General features: G+C 51.0%; 1 protein-coding gene across 2 annotated transcripts in view; it reads right to left on the bottom strand.

The window, feature by feature from the left end:
* The window catches only part of CIITA (class II major histocompatibility complex transactivator), a 35,015-nt gene that overhangs the window by 5,071 nt on the left and 15,921 nt on the right, over positions 1 to 14,023 (bottom strand). For both annotated transcript variants that reach the window (XM_025046115.1, XM_025046116.1), the window contains exons 6-15: positions 12,249 to 12,293; positions 10,986 to 11,138; positions 10,394 to 10,537; positions 9,288 to 9,452; positions 8,671 to 8,739; positions 6,189 to 7,839; positions 5,240 to 5,398; positions 4,397 to 4,468; positions 1,717 to 1,797; positions 1,033 to 1,125 (exon numbers count right to left, since the gene is read on the bottom strand). In XM_025046115.1, coding sequence (XP_024901883.1) covers positions 1,033 to 1,125; positions 1,717 to 1,797; positions 4,397 to 4,468; positions 5,240 to 5,398; positions 6,189 to 7,839; positions 8,671 to 8,739; positions 9,288 to 9,452; positions 10,394 to 10,537; positions 10,986 to 11,138; positions 12,249 to 12,293 — 2,632 coding nt within the window. The remainder of the gene's footprint in view (positions 1 to 1,032; positions 1,126 to 1,716; positions 1,798 to 4,396; positions 4,469 to 5,239; positions 5,399 to 6,188; positions 7,840 to 8,670; positions 8,740 to 9,287; positions 9,453 to 10,393; positions 10,538 to 10,985; positions 11,139 to 12,248; positions 12,294 to 14,023) is intronic.

The raw sequence follows: 14,023 nt of genomic DNA, 5'->3' as shown, positions 1-14,023 counted from the left end.
AGTTCTCCTATTCTTGTTTTAATGGCCGTGGGCGCCACAAGGCAAGGGGTTGGATCTGCTTTGTTCATTACTGTATCCCTGTGCCTACAGCAGTGCCAAGCACATAGTAGGTGCTCAATAAAAATTTAAGTGGTGGGGAGAAAGGATGAAAAGAGAAAGGAAGAGAGAAGGTGGAGAGAGGGAAGAAAGGAAAGAGAGCAGGAAGGAAGTGGAAGGAAGGAAGGAAGGAAGGAAGGAAGGAAGGAAGGAAGGAAGGAAGGAAAAAAGGAGAGGAGAAAGAGAAAAGAAGGACTAAGGGAGGAAAATCTAGCTTACTCACAGTGTTACCTAGAACACTATAAACTACTTGAGAAGTCTCACTGTCCTACCATCAAAGAAATCCCTAAGTGAATTCTGGTGAATTCTGTGGCTAGTCTGTCATGGTTAGGAAGTGGACTGTGGATAAATTTGGATGATATCTTCTAGGTTCAGTAAAAAAATATTGATTTTTCTACATCATATCTAGTTCCTACTTCCCAAAGCCCAAAACTGTTATTTAAAAAACAAAAATGTACTATCTTGATATTTAATGATAAATCTTAATCTGTGTCTCTTATTTCACCCCCAGCATAATTTTCTGTCATTAAACATTGTTTACTTTCATTACTATCTACTTTATAATTAGGGATTTGTTTGTTTGCTTGTTTATTGTGTCTCCTCATTAGAACCTCCTGAGGTCAGGAGCTACGTTTTCTTCTTTTTTGTTTAAAGCTGGGTGTCCAGGGCCTAGAATGGCACCTGCACATAGTAGGCACTCTTTAAATGTTTGTTGATTAATAAGTAAGTGGCTGTATGAGTGATTAAATAAAGAAGTGAATGAGTGAATGGATAAATGGATGGATGGATGGATGGATGGATGGATGGATGGATGGATGGATGGATGGATGGCAACGTGAATAAATGATTGAATGGATAAGTGAATGGAAGAATTCAAAAGCCAGCTGGCCTTGTGGGGACTAAATGCGACAGGCAGGGCAGGCCTAGCTCACTCACTTGAGTGTCTCCAGGGCCTTCAGCTGAGGGAAGGTGGCCGAGAGCTGCGCAACACTCTCGTCTCCGATCTTGTTCTCGCTCAGTGAGTCCAGGCTGCGGGTGAAATCAGATGGAGGGCTACCAGCCAGTTCCCTAGAGGCCACCTGGCCCTCCCTCTCCCTCTGACCCATCCCCCTACCCCTGGACACACCATAGCATGCATCTGCTCCCAAGTCTTTGAGAGCAAGTTTTCATCACCCAGGGGCACCTACTGGCTAGCCAGGGGACAAGATTCTAGCCCCCAAAGGACCTGAATCTCTCCTTTGCTTCCTGGGAGCCCCACGAGCTTGGACAACTTCCTTCACCTCTTGGGACTTCAATTGTACCTTGGGATCATGCTTCCTGACACTGCCTACCCATGGGTCTGCTGGGAGCAGCACATGAAACTCTGAAAAATTTCAAAGCTGACAAAAGGATTCGATTTTTTTTTTTTTTTTTTAATAATCAGGGATTCCTATCTGCTGTCCCTTCCCTGCAGTGGGGTCATCTGGTCACTCGCACCAGACACATTGAGGAGGTAGAAAAACAGAGAGGGGGAAGGGAGAGAAAGGAACAAAGGGGAGACCCTTCTCTTTGTGCCTTAAGGGCAGGGTTTGAGATGTCAAAACCTGAGGTCAAGGGGAAGGTTCTAGGGTCTGTACTTACTCCAGATGCTGAAGGGAGGAAAAAGCCTCGAGGATCCTCACCAGTTTGGGGAAAGCTTGGGGGCCTAAGACGGGGCCCAGCCTAGGAAGTAAAGAGCAGAGGTAAGACCCTGAAATAGTCACGGCCCCTCAGTTTGGCCGAGGGTGAGGCAAAGACAGGGCGTGGAAGGCAGGTCTGTCTGAGGCCCCCTCCTCTTCCCTGCCTCCTCGGTGCCTTACCTCTTCCCAGATGGAACCCCAGTCCTTTCTGCTCTTTCAGATTTCACAAAGCACCCTCAAGTAGCCAGCTGGGGGCTCCCCAGTTTTTATCTCTGAGTGAGGGAGCCATTTCTCACTCCTGCCAACATCTACATGCACCCTTCTCCTGCCCTAGCCTGGGAAAGTGGTTCCCAAATGCTGGCCTGAGGCCACTACTGGTCCCTAGAAAGATGCTTTACTTAGCTACCATCACGTTTCAATAACAAATAGAACCATTTCTTGCACACTTATTATGTGCCACGCACACCGAGTGTCTTTCATTCAGATTAGATCTCATTTCATCCTCACGATGACTCTGAGCTAAGGGCACTTCTTATCCCCATTTTACAGGCGGGGAGATAGAGGCACAGAAAGGTTAACTAACTCATACAAGGTCACATAGCCTGGATCAACCTTTAGATGAGACTTCAAGGGAATGAAAAAAAGAAAGACAACAGAGGGCTGATTTGTTTTTAAAATACATTTAAATGTACTCGATATAAAAAAAAGAACTATCTTTTATTCTGAAATTATGTCCTTTGAAGTTTTTAACATTAAAATGTTCCATTTTGATAAAATGATGGCATCAGCAGTGGTCATTTTGTTTGAACGTACTTGATAAAAATTAAAAGATGGTAAATGCACATAGTCACTCAAATTCACTCTGAAATATGTTCAGTCTTTGAAATCCCAAAGTCTGGGAACACTAGCCTCAGTGAAAGGTCACAAGATAAGAGTCTAAAATTTCAACTGAATCTGGGCTCTGTCATTTCTCTCCCCTGGGGTCTTTTGGGCAAATCCCTTCACCTCTGAATCGCAATCTCTTCAAATTTAGCCCTCATCTTATGAGACTGTTGGAAGGACTAAGGAATTCATTCATCAGATATTGACTGTGTGCCTACTGTGAGCCAAGCCTCATGGAGCCCATCACAAAGACAGTCGTGAATAAAACACAGAAATCCTTGCCTTCCTGGAACTGACATTCCAGTGGGCAAGACAGATCATCAAAGACATTGGTAAACTGTCTGGAGTGGGAGATAATATGTGATACGGAGAAAAGCACAGTGGCGAGTGGGGTGGAATTTTACCTTTAAAAATGAGGGTTGGAAAAGCCCTTGCTCAACGAAAACTAGAAGTGAGGGCGTGGGCGGTGCAGATTTCTGGGAAGAGCATCCTGGGCCCGGGGTGCAGCCAATGCAGAGGCTCAGAGGCTGGATCATGCTTAGTAAGACTGAAAACCAGCAAGGAGACCCATGTGACGGAGTGGAGTCAGCAAGGGAGAGAGGACAGGAGGTGAAGGTGAAGCAGAGAAGGATCCTGCCTCCCGACACTGTCCCTCGGGCTTCTGGGTGGCTGAGGAGTCAGACTCTACACGGTGCCTGGAACAGTGGCTGCCGGTCACACACCCCAAATAGTCCTTCCCTTCCTTCCTTCCTTCCTCAGAACTTTCTTGGGGCTTCTGGGCCTCCAGGTGGCTGGTCGCCTGTTCCACCCCACGGCTATTGTTCTATAGAGCACAGTTCCGACCTAGAACTAGGGGCTTTTTAAGCCGAAAATAATTCTGAGCCAGAGGGGCCCTCAGTGATTCTTTTCATACATTTCCTCTTTTCAGCAATATTTTTAACTCTGCACAAATCTGGCAACTTGTCTCTGTTCAAAACAGAAAATGCTACTTTTTCTGGGGTGCAGGGGAAGTGGTGATCGGGAAGAACAGATAGCTGGGGGGCTTTGGGCAAGTCACCTAACTTCACTGGGCCTCAGTTTCCTCATCTGTAAAATGGGGAGGATAACGATGCTCTTGAAATTAACGAGATCATGTACAAAATGCACTGAGTACTCTGCAGGTGTTTAATGGTTCCTTCCTGATCATTAGAAGACTAGATTCCCTAACAAGGACCGGACATGAATTTAGCTTCTTTCTTTGTTGGAGCAAGAGCCAGGCTGACCTGACGTTTGTGACTCTGGAAAATTTACATTCTTTGGGCCTCAGTGTCCACATCTGTACAATGGGGAAATAATAATTCTGCCCTGCGTGGCCTCCCACCTGGCTCACTCCCACAATTTTGTCAAGCTGTAGTGATTCAACAGCCTCCTCCGGAAAGTCCACTGATCTCCTCCAAGTCTGAGTTGTCAGCCTTGAGTTCCCTGCCACTTATCACAGCAGGCGGTAACTGTCTATTTACATGAGACTGCAAGTTCACTGAGAACAATGACCTTGGTCACCTGAGTAGGTATATCGAATGAATCTGAATGATTATGTTCACCAAGTAGCTTCACTATCCCAGACCTGACATGCTCTAGCTGCCGGAAACTGGTTCCCGGAGGGGTGGGATCAAATAGTAAGAATGACTCTGGGGACCTATCTTCATTCAGTTGGCACAAGCCCAGCTAACAGTGGAGAAGACACCTTGTGGGGACCCGAGACAATCCACCCTTTTGCTTACGCAAACTCCAGTTTCTTTAGGTCCCGGACCGCAGGGAGTCCCTCAGCTGTGTCTTCTGAGGAACTTCTTGTCCTGGAGAGAATGGGCAATATGACATGGTAGCAAGCTCTCTGCCTGCTGCTGAGCCCCTACCTATGTGTTCCAGGACACCTGCCCCAGTGCCCAAAATTCCCTGGAAAGACTGCCTTCCTCATGGCTATTGTTGTCCCTCCCCACTCCCCCCGCCCCCCACTTCCCATTAAAAATAAAAACCTCTGGTCAAGATGTTATTAAGGCATTACTGTGTGTGTTACAGAAGAGCCTCAGAGTGGGCACTTACCAACACCCATCCTAGACAGCACACAGTAGGTGCTCGACAGCACGTAGTAGGTGCTTGAACAATATATGATAAAGGCATGAATGAAAGCCAGTTGTTCCGTAGTCAAGTTTCCTCTGCCCTGTGGACCTTAAGAGCTCTGCTACCTATAAAACGGGGACAATATTGGCTCTGGCTGCCTTGAAAGGTGGCCATAGGTGTCATTTCTGTTACTAGATGCAGAAGGCAGCTCATCAACTCTTAGCCAGAGAGAGTATGTCCCTGGCTTTAGCTGAGAAAACATTAGGTACATGATGGCAAGTTTTGAATGGGAAAAAGTGATAAGTCCTGGGGGCTCTGCCTGGGTGATGACTGCAGTGAGAGAGATTCTGGGTGGCCACTGCCCAGGGGGTGTGGAGCGTGGAGGGGTGCTAGGATGTCCTAAAGGAGAGGAGGCATTGGAAATGCTAATGGCAAGCTTGATCTTAGGTCCTAGATGCCTTCAACCTGCATGGCCTGGACCACCTCCCATGCTCTCTCCACCTCACCTCTGGATCTGCACAAGGTTGCCCAGGTCTTCCACATCCTTCACGGACTTGGCCTTGAAAGGCTCAATGGTGAACTTCTCTTCCACTGCCCGGAGGAGCTGGACCTCCCCATGCTCTTGTAAGGACTCCCACAGCTCTACCGTGTCACTCAAGGAGGCCCTGTGGAGGAAAGGCCTCAGACCCAGGCACAGTGACCGGGCTAGACCGTAATGGAGCGGCAGCTACATGAAGGGACATCCTATCTATTCAGATACTTTCCTTCCTCAGCTTAACCCCTACCTCCTCCAGAAAGCCTTCCATGACTACTCCAGCCCTTACTGATTCCTCCTTTTTCTCAATTCTCCCACTGTTTTTTATTTCCCTTTTTGCTTTGGCTACCAGGAAGCTCAGTGCTAAATTATTGGTTGAACCACTACAATGGTGTCTGACCTTACAGCTTAGGTAAAGTATGTTTAAAAAAGGTGAGAGAGATTCTCTGGAGATTAGGCTGAAGTATTATAAGTAGGGGTGGAATACGGTCAAATTCAAGTTCTGGGAAGATTGTTCTGATGGTTAAATACAGAGTAGAGTGGAAGAGGAGAGAATGGAGGCAGGGAGGGCGAGGGAAGGTTGCGGCTTTAATCTAACCATGATGCAATGGTGGCTTTATCAGGAAATAGAAGAAAACAAATTTGAAGCCAGATCAGTCTTAGATTCTAGACATGGTTCAGTGCCTGGCACATGCAGGCCTTCACGTATTAGTTGAAAGAATGATGCTGCCCATTGTTGTGTGACCCTGGGCAAGCTGCTGGCCCTCTCTGAGCCGCAGCTTCCTTATCTTAAAAAAGGAGGGAATCACTTCTGCCCCCAGCTGGCTGCTGTGCACACTAAATGAGACCCCACAGAGCCATCTCAGCATGGTATCAAGACCATAGCCTGTGCCCAATGCAAAGAAGCCCCCTGCCCCTACCTGAAATGGGTGACACAGCTGAGTCCCACGAGGCTCCCTAGTCCAGAGGGGTCAATGCCAGTGCTACGGAGATCTAGGGAGAAGTCGCGGCCTGCCGCCTGCAGGGTGCTGCCCAGCACATGGGTGTCTGGAGGTGCGAGCCGGGTGCCCAGGAAGGAGAGGTGGGTGGGGAGCCCCTGGACCACATGCTGCCAAAGGCCGGTGTCCAGAGCCTCGTGGGCACAGTGTAGCAGCTCCAGCAGCCGCCCTGCCTGCAGGGTCCCCAGCTGCAGCCGCTTCAGGTACCGGGTGAGCACTTTCTTCTTCCCGTCCACCGAGGTGGCCGCCGCCGGCCCTGCCAGGGCTCCCAGGCAGAGGGCGGGAGGCTGGAAGACCAGCCCGGCCAGAAAGCGTGGCACACCCTCCAGCCAGTTGTCATAGGGCCTCTTCTTCCTCGGGGTCAATGCCAAATACTGTGGCAGCAACTTGTCCTTGACCTCACTGCTCAGAGCCAGCCACACAGCCGCTAGGAAGCACTGTAAGAGGAAGCTGGGGAAGGCCAGCTCGGTCTCCGGTGCCCTGGGGGCGGGCTGCACCAAGCCTTTGGCCACAGCCCAGGCCCTCACCTCCGCCGAAGGGAACTGGTCCTCTGGCAGGGTGCTGTGGTGTCTGCGGCCCAGCTCCCAGGCCAGCCTGGCCAGTGCCTCTAGGGCCCCTGGGGGGCTGTCACAAGCTGCTGGACCTAGTAGGCCGACGTAGAGTCCCGTGAGTGTGGAGGGCAGCTCGGCCTCCTCTCCCAGCTCCAGGAGGGTCTCTGAGAGCTGGCACACGGCCCGGCACACGGTGGGGCTGTGGCTGTGACTGAGGAGGAGTGGCTGGCCCCGGAGGAGTGCCAGGGCTCTCTCTCGGTGGTGATCGGCCCCCGACCGCTCGAAGTAGCGCTCCATGTAGGTCTCGGCCTGCTCAGCTGAGAAGCCAGACATCTCAAACAGAGCATCGGCCTTGCTCAGGCTCTGAGCCAGGCGGCCCCGGGACCGGGCCATGAGCAGCAAGGTGCAGCCTCGCAGCAGCTTGCGCTGGAGGAGGCCGGCCAGCAGCCCTCGGAGGGAGTGGGGCTCCGCTGCGGTGGGCCCGCACATACTATGCAAGAGGCCATCCTGGGCTTCGAGCTCCTCAAAGCCATCCAGGATGAGCAGAACACGGTCCGGCCTCCTCAGGATGTGACTGAAGACCTCGTCGTCCACGGGCACTGGCTGTGGCCCCAGGGAGAAGAGCAGATCCTGCAGGCGGTAGGTGTTCCCTGGGCGGTCCAGACAGTGGCAGGGCAAGTAGAACACGAAGTCGTACTGTGGCAGCTGGCCACAGGCCCAAGCCTGGCACACTGCCCGGGTCCAGCGGCTCTTCCCCTGTCCTGCCCTGCCCAGCACAGCGATCACTTGTGTTTCACGCGGCCGCCGGTGATCACCAGCAGCCAGTAGCACCTCGGCCAGACCCCCTCGGGCCGGCTGCCGCTCTGCCCAGTCCAGGGTGGCCAGCTCCCTCTCCTGGCTCTTGCCGCTGCTCTTCTCTAGCCGTGCCCTCACCAGGTCCACCTCCACCAGGATGCCTTCTGGGCCTGCAGGCTCGGCCTGGTACTTGTCCCGTAGCGAGTGGCAGAACTGCCGCACACTCTCTGCACAGCCAAGCGGGGTGTGTGTTAGGGTGGGGAAGGATGCTAGTGGCCATGATGAGGGCAGCCGAGAGGCCGGCCGGGCCACCATCACTAGCTTCTTAATCGGTTCACCATGCAGTCTTCACTGACTGGCTTCTTTATCAGTTGCCTCGTTCAGTTATCCACTCATTCATTCATTCATTCATTCCCATACCCATTCATTCATTCATCTTCTCACTCGTTTATCTTTCCACTCCATTTACTCACTAACATTCTTCTTCTGCTGCTCACTTACAATAGGGTAGCCATTGGTGGGGTGTTAAGATCGTGGAACCCATGTGTCTGGTTCAAATCCTAGTCCCATGACTTATTAGTGGAATCTTGAGCATGTTATATACCTCACTGTGCCTCAGGTTCCTCATCTGTAAAATGGGGATAATATGAGAGCTGTGTGCGACACTGATGACTTAATATGCTTCGACTTGGAACAGAGTAAGCGCTTAGCAACTCGGCCATTCTCTTACTTGCTCTTTCGTTCTCACCTTCTATCATGCTCATCCTCGTCATCAACTTCTTCCTTCATCCACTCACTCAATCACCCGTTCTTCCCTTGGTTCATTTTCTCAGGCTCACAAACAAGATGTTGTGGGGTTAGTGAGAGGTAGGTCCTCAAAAAATATTACTTAAGCTTAAGTGAGTGGCAGAATGAATGCCGAAATGATGGTGGAACCAAATGAGTAAGTGAATGAATGAGTGTGCCAACAAATACGTGGTGAGTGAATGAGTGAAGTGAAGCCAGATTTGGGCTCCCGCCTTCAGCACCCAGGGCAGAGGGACCCTGCCACCACTCACCAGGATATTTGGGAAGCTTGCTGGAGACCTCGTGAGCTGCTAGGCATTGGGTGGGGGACATCTGGGCCTCTGGAGTTGAAGAAGGTAGTGTCAGAGTTAGGGTGATGGGTACCCCAGAATCTTCCCTCCCTCTGGCATTCAGTCCTCTGAGCATCTAGAGGGCAGAGCCTACATGGGCTGGGTCTCCCCAAGAAGGAAGTCAGAAGATGATGACCCGAAGCTGTAGCCTGCTCAAAGATGGCTTTCTTTGGCCTCTGTACTTTTACATTTTTTTCACCAATGTTTTAAAAATCACAATACCTATGTAAAAATCAAGATTTCTAGATTCTGCTAACAATTCAGAGAATCTGGGCCACACTGGGCCAGTTTTCCTGCCAGGTGACAAGCTGGTGAAGGCTGGTGGCCCCGTTTAGGTGGGACATGGGAAAGTTGTCCCCCTCGCCCAACCCCCCATGCCCGCCACTCCCTGGAGGCCCCTGCTGCCCTGCTTTACATAAACACAGCCTGCTTGTCCCTCTAGGCAGCTGTTTGAGGATCTAATAATTGTCTGACGCAATTTCCTCCCCCAGGCCCTGAATCCTGCTTCTAAGAACCCTCATGGACCCAGCGATCCTTACCTGTCATGTTGGCACGGGAGGTCAGGGCTGGTTCTGGCATGCTGGGCAGGTCAGCTGCAGATGGGGCGAAGGGGCTGGAAGAGCTGGGCCGATCTGGGGACTTTGGGAGGCTGTAGACAGCTGGGCTGCTGGAAGGGGGTGCTTGGCTGGCCTGAGGCATCCTGCCTACATTGGGGGAGAAGGGAGTGTAAGAACAACCAGTTGCCCATTCAAGAACCCACTGGGTCATCTCCCACCCCAAATCAGGCTGTGGGATTTGGGAAGCCTGGGGAGAGGAGAGGAGAACTTCCAAAGGACGGCGTTTCGGGATGGAGTTGAGGAGAGAGCCCTAGAATTACATCTAGCTCCTGGAGCCCCATCTGTGAAATGGACGTAATCAGCTCATAGGGAGCTTAGGACAAGTGCTGTTATGGTACTTTTCCTGCTGTATGGTCAGTGCTCATTTTCTTAGATGTGTATAACATTCCCTTGATTCTTGGGACACCAGCTCATCATACAAAAACTGGAACGCGACCTTCAAAGTATACTTTTCAAATGAGTAGAAGTGTTCCCCTGGCCTCATTCTCTCTCCCACCCCTGAAAACCCAAACATGCCTTCTCCTGGACCATTCACAACCTGTCAGTGTGGCAGTCAGAAGGAACCATTTGACTGATCAAGAAACAAGGTAATTCAGAGAAAGCTGTGCAAGGATGCACATCAAACTGCACACAAGGTAAACTAAAAGAGTGAGGGAGAGACTCAGTAACCCTTTTAAGCATCTCTTATTGTTTGGCTTGTTAATGAGCACGTCTTGATGTTGTGATTTAAAAATATAATAAAGTTTAAAAAGAAAAGAAAGGAAAACAAAGCTCAGTAGGGGAAAGTGACATGGAAGGCTGCACAGCTAGCTACTCAGTGGGTCACTCACCTAGACCACCTTGGGGAGCGCAGCTCTTCTGCTTTGCTTTTTAGGAAATGGGGACGTGGAAAGGTGTTCTGGGTCGGGAGGATCATGAGAAGGTACTGGGCTACAATGGTCAGATGACTAGGGGAGGGGTGGGGCCAGGGTCCAGGAGTAGTTAGGTAGCAGGAAGAGGGGGTGGGGGGCCAGGCCTCGCTCACTCACCTTGGTAGATGAGTATGCTGGAGACCCCTGTCCCAGTCCCTGAGATTTGCCAGAGCCCCTGGGGCAGAGTGGGGACAGTGGGGATGATATGGATGGGTCCAGCCGGGAGACTCAGGCAGCTTGACAAGGAAGTGGAGGAGGGCACTGCAAGGGACAAAGGCAGTGAGGTGAGATCCTCCGTAGCACCTGTGTTTGCAATCCTGCTTTGTGATTATTTAATTAACATCCGACTCCCTTTCTAAAGGCCTCCAATCTCCTGGAGAGTGGTTGCTATGTCTGTCTTGCCATGGCAGCATCCCCAGTGCCTAGCAGAGTGGCCGGCACAGAAAAGTGCTCCTTCCATAGTTGATGTAGGTGCAGTCCCTAACTGGTAAGGATTCCTTGCTGTGCCTCCCGGAGACAAGGTTCCTTCCAGGGCACATTCTCTGCTACAGACCGAACTGATAAAGTCTCTGAAGATGGGACTGACTGGGACAGAAAAGGGTGACAGTGGTGGGCAGTGGGGTTCCTGTCCCGGTGGCCTCTGCCTCAGTCACTTCTTAGGCACCTCTGGGGCGGGGGCAAGCCCACCTTCTCCAAGCCCCTCACATACCAGGTATTGGGGCAGTTTCCTCCAGCCGGGTCTGGCTGGATGCTGAATCATTGTTGAACAGAGCAGGTGGTGATAGGCAGGGCAGAGCTGAGGAGTTACTCACTGGTCCCAGCAGGAAAGTGCCAGTCACCATGGGCTCGGTGAGGGGCTCGGCTGTGAGGAAAGGGTGGTGTTAGAGGCTGCATGAGATCTGGGTGGGTGCCCGAGGGGCCTCGCTCGGATGGGGAAGCTCCAGGAGCAGAGCAGATCTCTCCTGGCAGGGGGAGGACACACCTGTCCTCTTCACAGCCCTGGGAGAAGCTGGTTTGATTGGCAGCTGCTCTGTGCCAGGCAGCCTCCTGCCGCCAGACCTCTCTTTGCGACTGGGCCCTGAGAGCTTCCCAAGATGGAGAGCTACTGGCAGCCCCATTAGGCCACTAGGGCTATTGGCCCAGGCCCCTACAACCTTCTACAGCCAGTCAGGAAGCCTCTAGGGGGACCCTAAGAGGCCCCAAGCACTTCCCAAAGAACGGAGGGTTTGTACCCTCATCAGACTGGGACAGGGTTCTTCTCCGTTTAATGAGGAGATCTAAAAGGGTAGAGACTCACTCTCCCCATTACCCACACCATCAGACTGGGAGGTCCTTCTACTTCTCCATTGTCCTGGGGTCTTCACGGGCAGAGCTGCTATCTCCCCATAAGATCGGGACTCTTTGAGGGCTGGGACCTGGCTTCCTCTACTAGAGCCTTTCATTCCTTAGTCTGTCCTCACCCAGGGGCTGGTCCTTCCACCTTTGCAGTAACAACTGGGGTGCAAGGAGAGAGGAGAAGGAGGGGAGGGGAAGGGACTAGATAAGAGGGCTGGGGAGAGGAAGGGGGGTGGAAAGGAAGGGGAGGAAGCATCTGGTGGGAGGAGCTGGTGAGCTTGAGGGAAGAGGCTCACTGAGGCATGGGGTTCTAAGGAGGGAAGGAGGGCACTGGGTAACCAGCTGACCCTTGGGGACTCTGCACCCCAAAAGAAGAAGTATGGCCTGGAGGGGCAGTGGAACAAGGCTAAGGGCAGGGGCTCAGCTCGACTCAGCATAAAGAAGAGGAGGCTGTTAGGGAAGAGGCTTTGTAGGAGAAGCTGAGTATCCCAGCTCCACCTCTCACTGGCTGTGTGATCTTGGATAAGTGGCTTCACCTCTCAGAGCCTCTGCTTTCAAATGCCAGTTTACATGTGCACCTGAGGAGGCCTGACCTTTCCAGCCTCGAAATCTCCCTGGACCCACCCACCCTACTCACCAAGCTTCCTGTGCTTCAGGTCCACAGGCAGCTCCTCTGGAAAGGCTACAGAGAGAACACCGAGGTCATCAGCCCCAGGGAAGGGATGTTCCAAGCCAGGAGGGGCTCCTGGACCCCAGCAGGCCAAACAGCTTTGCCTTACATGGCTGGGAAGTGGCCTTGGGGGTCCCATCCCCTCCCCTTCCTCTGACCATTCCTGCCCAACCCCACCTCAAGGCTCGCAGGGCAGTGAGGCACTGGAAGTGGTGGAAACACAGAGGTGATAAATAAGATGAGTTTGAGTTTAAAAAAATAAAAACGAATGCCACTCTGAACAAGCCCGAGCCCGTCTGATCTCAGAAGTTAAGCAGGGTCGGGCCTGGTTAGTACTTGGATGGGAGACCACCTAGGAAGACCAGGTGCTGTAGGCATGAAAAATAAAAGATAAGGGATTGTAAGCTGACGAGGTCCTTGCAATCTGTGAGGTCATCAAGGGTTGCCTCGCCTAAAAAAATAATAATAAAATAAAAAATAAAAAAAAATAAAATAAAAATGAAAAACAACCTGCTTTTGATTCCTTCCTAACTATGTGTCTTTGCAACACAGCCTCTCTGAGCCTATGATCTCTCATCTGTGAAATGGGGGTAGGGGTGATTCCTACCTTGTAGAAGCACATTGGAAATCAGCGTGTGAATACCAAGCACTTAGCACATCAATGAAGAAAAACCCTTGTGACCCTTAGCAAGGGGTAAACGAATTACGGTTCACCCACCAATGAAATACCAAGCAGTCTGGAAAAAGTACAAGGATGCCGAAGGACCTATGGGAAGTGTACTGGTGTCTGCATGTACTTCGAAATGTTCCAAATATAAAACAAATGGATGGGTGGATGGAGAGAGGGATGGACGGAGATGTGTCAAGGCAACTATAGACAAACATGCATTATAAGATGTAAGTGGTGGGTTGTTTGTAGTGCAATTCTTTCATCTTTGCCTATGTTGAAAATTTTCATAATAGAATGTAGAGAAAAAATATTTATTAAATGGAAACAAGAAAGAAATGAATGAAGGAGGGGGTGTTCCCTGGAGGCAGACAACTCCAGACGACTCCAAAGGCAATAAATAAAGTATGTCTAGATTGTGACAAGTGCTAAGGTGCTAAGAGAGACACAGACAAGGGGAAATAAATAATCTATGTGAAACAGTGGTCAAGGAAGACCTCCAGGAGGATGTGATATGTTAGCCAAGACCTAAAAGATTTGAAGGAGTTTGCCATGAAAAGAAGTAGGGGAAGGGCATTTCATATAGAGAGAACAGCAAGTGCAAAGGCCCTGAGCTGGAAAGGGTACGTGGGTTACAGGAAAGGAAAGAAGCCAATGTGGCTGGAGCAGAGTGGCTCATGGGGAGTTTGGAGAGGTGGGAAGGGTCAGGTCATACAGGCCTTGCAGTACGTATTTTGTAGCCATTGGAAGGTTAGTAGGGCAATGAAATGATCTGATATGCATTTAAAAGCTCATGTTGGCTGCCAGGTGAGGCCAGATTGAGGAGGCAGAGAAGTACAAGTACTTGCCAAGGTCACAGAGACCATAAACAGCAGACAGAGGACTAAAAGCCAGTTCTTGCTGACTCCAAAACCTGTGCTTGAAGAGACCTCTCTCAAATACAGGGGTGACAACTAAGGACGAAAGGGAAGCCAGAGCCCAAAGTCCCTTTGGAAACGGCAATCAGTACAGCCAGGGTCAGAGATCCATCAGCAGAGTGGCCACAAGCACACGGCCATCTGCTTCCTCCCTGGGT

Source organism: Pteropus alecto, unplaced genomic scaffold (genome assembly GCF_000325575.1).
Source record: "Pteropus alecto unplaced genomic scaffold, ASM32557v1 scaffold34, whole genome shotgun sequence".
In the NCBI taxonomy this organism is placed as follows: Eukaryota; Metazoa; Chordata; class Mammalia; order Chiroptera; family Pteropodidae; genus Pteropus; species Pteropus alecto.
Note: the sequence above shows the minus strand (reverse complement) of the source record. Positions and strands in the feature narration are given on the sequence as shown.